General features: G+C 38.3%; 1 protein-coding gene across 1 annotated transcript; it reads right to left on the reverse strand.

Moving 5' to 3' along the window:
* Nucleotides 1-281: 281 nt before the first annotated feature.
* Nucleotides 282-2,415, reverse strand: LOC113276247 (high affinity nitrate transporter 2.4-like). Its single transcript, XM_026525825.1, has 2 exons — nucleotides 1,525-2,415; nucleotides 282-1,387 (listed from the first exon to the last, which is right to left on the reverse strand). The coding sequence occupies exons 1-2, from the start codon at nucleotides 2,326-2,328 to the stop codon at nucleotides 614-616; spliced, it is 1,578 nt and encodes a 525-aa protein (XP_026381610.1). The 5' UTR covers nucleotides 2,329-2,415; the 3' UTR covers nucleotides 282-613.
* Between the last annotated feature and the right edge of the window lie 4,030 nt (nucleotides 2,416-6,445).

A 6,445-nucleotide genomic window follows, 5' to 3' on the forward strand; every position in this document is an offset into this window, starting at 1 on the left:
AGTTGTTAGTGAACGGATCCTTCCTCTTAAAGGATGATGATGGTTTAATTTAGATAGAACGTGCAGATGTGTCATTGGCTAAAAACATATATTTAGATTCGTTGAAGTCAAATTCTCCAGCAAATCATTGATCAAGTGTCGAGTGTAAACGTAATCCAGATTTATAATTCATTGAATCAGATAAACAAGTTTAATGTCCTATCAGCAAAGTCAATTGTGATCAGTGTTGAGTAAGTTAAGATATATTCATTGACAAAATACATATTAAAACAAAAACAATATAAAAACCCAAACTTTGTTTTCACTTCAAAAATCACAAGAAAGATTCCAAAACAGTGTTTAACAGAAAATTAAACCATGTCGTAGTAGTACACAATTAGCCTGAGTTTTTACTTTCACAAGACTCAGATTACAAAGAAACAACAACTCAAAAATAACGTATTATCTCAACCCTCCTCTTTGAAGTTTCTCAGAATTTTGATGCACCATTTTTGTTTTTCAAAGAAATTATTCTTTTTTTTTTTGCATGCTGTACGTAATTAAAGTAAAACAACAAAAAAAAAACAAAGTGTTAAAAATAGACAAACAAGAATCACCCTTGGCACAGTGTTTTCTAGAGATGTGTTGGTGTAGCTCCTGGTGGGGTTGGTGCAGAGCCGACACGACCACCGCGCTCCGCCCTAGCATTCTGGGCGAACTTGATACTACCTTCATGCAATCCCAGATTTTGTTCCTCCTTGGTGTATTCTTTTCCGTAGTAATCCTCTTCTACTATCCTTTTAGATGCAGGTAGGAACATACTTCCCCATTGAGGAAAGTGTACAAAGGGTACTGTCATGGTGCAAGCTATAATCATTATTCCCATGTATTGGAGTCCTTTGGCAGTTGAATAACTTGAACTTGTAAAGAAAAGGAATTGGGTTAATCCTGAACCAAAGTTACCACCAGCACCGGTTAAACCTGAAATCACACCCAATGATCGTCGAGAAATGAATGGAATGACACCGAACGTAGCCCCGCATGCAGCTTGAGCGCAAATGGAGAAAGCAATCATAGCCACGATAGAGACGACAAGTGAATCTGCAAGACCAAGCCATACGCAAAAGAGACCTCCTGCTGTTTGGAGGATCCATAGGTTCCATAGTCTAGCCCTCATTCCCCATCTACGTGCACCGATGTCTGAGAGATATCCACCAATTGGGCGAGCAAAGAAGTTGGCCATACCAAAAGCAGCAGCTATAATACCAGCTGTGTGGAGCTTTAGATCAAACCTGTCAAAGAAGTACTCGGCGATGACATTATCGGTAGATAATTCAACACCCATAGAGTAACCGTAAAGCAGTACAAAGATCCATGTCCGGTAGTTTGTTACAGCATACCAAAGTACCTAAACAAAAGAAAGCGATTAAAAGTTCAGTAATTTTTTTTTTCAAAATGAAATGAGATTAGTTCATGAGCAACTTCATTTTCCGGAAAGGGAACATAATTTGTTGATTAAGTACTTCATTAGAAAATGGAACAAACCTTGGAGAACTTGTCTTTGGCAACGGTTCCTGACTTTTGTAAAGCTTTAAGATTTCCATCAGGAAGATCTTGTCCAAGGATCAAAACCATGAGCCCTGTAATGATATGCATCCAACCAGGGATGAAAAATGCAATACGCCACGCTGTGAATTGGGTGGCCCCGGCTTTTCTGATTATCTCGTAAAGCACAGGCATTATAAGTTGAGTTGCTCCACCACCCATGTTTCCCCACCCTGCGGCGGTACCATTGACTGTTCCAATGATCTTACTGTTGAACATAGTACTCATCCAGTACTGGCAAGAAACGAATGTAGCAAGAGAAAACCCGATCATGAACCGAACAGCTACGTAACCGCCTGGAGTTCCCACTAGAGCCATGCAAAACACAGTTGGTGCGGAGAGCATCATCAAGAAAGCACAACCGTATCTTGGCCCTAATAGATCACACACTGCTCCCATGGCAAGCCTAGAAAAGATACTTCCCGAGACGGAGGCAACTCCAGCGTTACCTACATCACCTTTTACTAAGTTGAGATTGTCCCTAATGATAGGAACAAGCGGAGCTGCTGCAAATGTTGAGACAAAGCAAGTAAAGAAAGACAACCATGAGAGATGGAAAGTTCTCATATGTGGATTAGCAAATGAGAAAAGCTTGAACTTTGTTGCTTTATGTTCTGAATCAACAGGCAAGTCGAAATGTGCCGTTTTATCGGTCTCAACCGATTCCGCAGAGAGAGCATAAGATTGTTCTCTTCCAGTGACTCCATGCATGGAACTCCCCGGTTCTCCCAACTCACCAGCCATTTCTTCTCACCAAGAAATGAAACTCAAGCAGACAAAGAGAGATAAGAGAAAAGTCGATGGTTTGAGAGAGATGTAAAAGTGTTGTTGTATATTGAAGAAATGAAATGGTCCTGGATTATATTTATATATGAAAAACCGTTGACATTTTCTGATAACTTTGCTGGGGGCAAGATAATTAGAGAGATTCTAATTAGAGTAGTAACATGATTATAAAATTCAGAGGAGAATGTGAGAATGAGAGAATCCATTACGCCGCATCTAAGAAGAGTCTCATCGCATACTCAAAGGATCAAATTTTGTTGATGAGGCATATCGCAAATTTTGTTGAATCTTGAAAAGATACCAAGCTGGTTGGAAATGTTTCAACATTATCTAGTTAATTGTTTACGCCCTTGATACTCTGAATATTTTTATGAAAATCAACTATGAAAACATTAAGCGGCACATACGTGTTCCAGACATTACCTCCTCTCCACACACAGAAATAATAAAATGCAAATTAATACCACAGCTAGGTAGATGCATGATTGATGACCAATTAGATGGCGACCTCATATAGTAATCAAATAAATTAGTTTGTACCCTTTACCCTTTCAAGAGACAGGCAGAAGATTGTTTGACAACTAGCGTCCCTCCGGGGACATCCGATACAACTAGCATAATACCTCCTCAAGATCACGTATGACTTGGTCATCCATCTTGTAAGTTTGTGTGGAATTTGATTCAGTTGAAGAGTTATTGGATGACGCAAGATGCAAATTTAAATAATCTGCGGTATCTTTCTAAATGGGGGTGGTGTGGGGCAGACAAAATAGTAGAGAGGAACAAGAAATGAACACTGGACCGTACACTTACATGGCCAAACCTATCTGACAATGCAACTAGGATCCTAAACAGAATCAACTTATTATATCTTGCTGCTTGTTTGGATTGGAGTTGGAAAATAGTACACATTGTGACATAGGCCATTTGGAATAGGCGATAACAAGCAAGGCATTTTTTTTTTTAATTTTAATTTGTAGACATTCTAAGAGGTGAACTGACATTGTGCAATAATCAATTCATAGATTTCTGATATGGCTTTTGCAATTAATCCCAAAGATCTAGCTTGTATTTTGAAACAGACATTAATCTGAAATTTGTGGTTCCACTTGTTACTAGAATTTATGAAATAAAAAAAAGCTTGGAAAAAGATTTGACAATTTAATAAGGGTTATAAACTTATAATGTACTATACAAGCTAATTTCTTTTTCGAAATAAGTTTGAAAAGGGTGCAAGATAAACTAACCTAAACAGAGCTTTCAAAGGGTGGTACACGAGAGTACCAAATTCTATGGGAGTTACCTACCCAGTATCAAGAATAGTCCTAGAATCCTTTTGGGACAAGATGTTGGCCTTAAAAAATACATGCTTGCTAATACTAAGGGTAACAATTTGCTTGGAATGTACCTTCCAAAGCCAAAGGTCAAGGATGTTTTGTATCAACCCCGAATAAATTGGAACCCCAATTAGTAATTCTGTAAAAGAAAAAGATTAAATGAAATTAACATCATTGTCGATAATGGCATCAACAATCTACCACGTGACATACAAACCAGAGCGTCCAGTCTGAAATTATCTGAATTGTATATTCGGGACCAAGTGGCTTATTTAAAGCCCAGATGGTTCATCACATTTTTTGCAGTTATTGATGCTCATAAATGTATACCAAAAATCATCTCAAACCGAAAGAATAGAAAACATCATCAAATTTCCATAGAACCTAGTTCTAACCAAATTCTCATATTAAGCGGAAGGTTATATAATCATAAGAAGAGAAATGCTGATCAACCTATTATTTCGGTTAAGTGTACTATGTTTAATTGGTCATGCATTCGAATTTTTTTGAGGGATATCGCTTAGTATCTTAATATGTAATTGGAATGCTGTAATTGGTAAAAGTTAGCATTTTTGTATTTTTTTCGCTTAGCTTTCATCGCTTTGATTAGTGTTAATTTTTTAATAAAATTCTTTGTTTTTGTATCAAATTTTTTTTCTCCTATTAAGTTAGAGTAGGAATGCATGAACACTCTTAGATGGACATTATCATATATACATGATTTGCGTCATTTTCTCTGCAAATTCCAAAAGACAATGAATTTAAATCCAGTACTTTGATTATAATTCCTCTTATAAGATTGTATATTCCTAGAAAAAATGAGAACAATTTGAAATACCAAACCTCGTCATCTACCGATCTTAATTTTAAACGTTAACTTTTAAGACCTGATATTCAAAGGGGTAGATGGTGGTGTTTTACATCCCGAAGTGTGCTCGTTTTTGGTAGGAATGTTGAGTCGTATAAGAGGAACATATCATCAAAATATTAAATTTAAATTCATTGTCATTTGGATTTTACAAAAAAGATGACGTAAATCATGTATGATAGTCTCCATTTAATAGTATCCATGGATCCTCCCTCATTATGTTATTGGATTACTAAAGCAAGTTCCAATATACTTGGGTTGTGCTGCACAGCTCCAGCATCAACACCAAACCTCTCCGCATAACCAATTTTATGCGGACTATCTGGTTGAATGCAAGTTAGTATGTTAAGTGTCACCGGTTCGCAACACCCATATGCTACAACCAACTTGACAATGACAATTATGCTCCACAGCACAATTTCAGCCAACTCGCACTTAGCCAATACTTCAACTTCTTGACTAATTCTCTATTCATCCCATACTAAATAGAGGTTCTGGTCACCAATCTTCCAAACCTTTAACCAAATACACACACTCCACTTGATGCATAAACAATAAGCCAAACCAAAGGGAAACTACGCACCAACAGAACTTTTCTTTAAATCAGGCCTTAGCCTTTTTATTTATTGCACACATAGGGTTACACACTCTTCTTATTCCGGATTACCCAATCCCTTCACAAGATCAGGCTTGTATAGCCTTACAAAAAGCTATGTACAAGTAACTGCAAGCAGTTACTAATTTACTTTACATGTGGCAGTTAGCTAATTGTGCCAACCTTTCCAAACCGCTCATTCTGCCAAACCGGACCTTCCTATCAGTTAAGAAAGCATAAAGTAAACCCACTCTCGTGTAACCAACTTTAAACTGTCGAGGCCATGTGCCCTGCACATGTCATCTTGTCTCGTTGTGTGATGATCGCATCTGTCAGCCAAATGTAGCGCCATCACGGTTGTGCATCATTCTTCCGATGATGCAAGTGTGCTAATGCAAATCTTGCTTGCATGCCTGTACGTCTAATGCATACAGTTTACTTGCCAAACTCATTTGGCATCTCGTGATGCTAATCTCGCATCTTTGGCCATGTCCAAACCCTGTTTGGCACATGCCATTCTCTAGCTGCAACTCAGACATGCACTCCTCATATCTGACACTTTGGCCAAGTCACTGATGATGCACCACAGTGGAGCATCTTCACTTGGCCACTTGACATGCATGGCATAGACCTCCACCACCATCTGAACTCGACGCCCTCGTCGATTCCTTTTGATGTAGGTAAGCTTGAATTTATTCTTCAAATTGCCACAATATAGTATCCTTCTCCCAAGAAGCTTCGGAGTCTGGCAACCCTTGTCACTTAATCAGAAAATAAGTTCTCCTATTATTCTTGTTTTTCCCCTCAACTTGATCATCAAGTATAGCCTAAACTTGCTTGTCGAATTGTGATATGATTACTGGTGGTGCACGCTTCGCTTGTTTCTCGAAGTGTCCAGCAGATCAAGATGGTACTTCTTCAAAAAGCTGACATGAAAAGTGGGATGCACTTTCAACCTGTCTTGCAACTCAAGTCTGTAAGCCACCTTACCAACTATTTTTATCACTTTAAAGGGACCATCATATCTTGGAATTAGGCCTCTATGCACTGTCTTGCTAGAAATCTTCTTCCAAATATGGGGCGTTAGATTTAGCAGCATCATGTCTTCCACCTCAAATTCCACATCTTTGCGATGCAAATCAGCATACTTCTTCATTCGTCTTTGCGCCTTGGATAAAATATCACGCGCCTGCTCAGTCATCTCCATCTTTGACCTTGCATAACGATAAGTTGTTGGACAAGAACCTTGCTTCTTAGCCTTTGGCACCTCATGAG

The sequence above is a fragment of the Papaver somniferum genome, chromosome 4 (assembly GCF_003573695.1).
Source record: "Papaver somniferum cultivar HN1 chromosome 4, ASM357369v1, whole genome shotgun sequence".
Lineage (NCBI taxonomy): Eukaryota > Viridiplantae > Streptophyta > Magnoliopsida > Ranunculales > Papaveraceae > Papaver > Papaver somniferum.

Excerpts from the sequence above, each read along its gene's own strand:
- LOC113276247 (XM_026525825.1), bottom strand. The coding sequence starts at position 2,328 with ATGGCTGGTGAGTTGGGAGAACCGGGGAGTTCCATGCATGGAGTCACT. Across the intron at positions 1,388-1,524 it reads CCAAAGACAAGTTCTCCAAG|GTACTTTGGTATGCTGTAAC; the intron begins GTTTGTTCCATT and ends TCTTTTGTTTAG.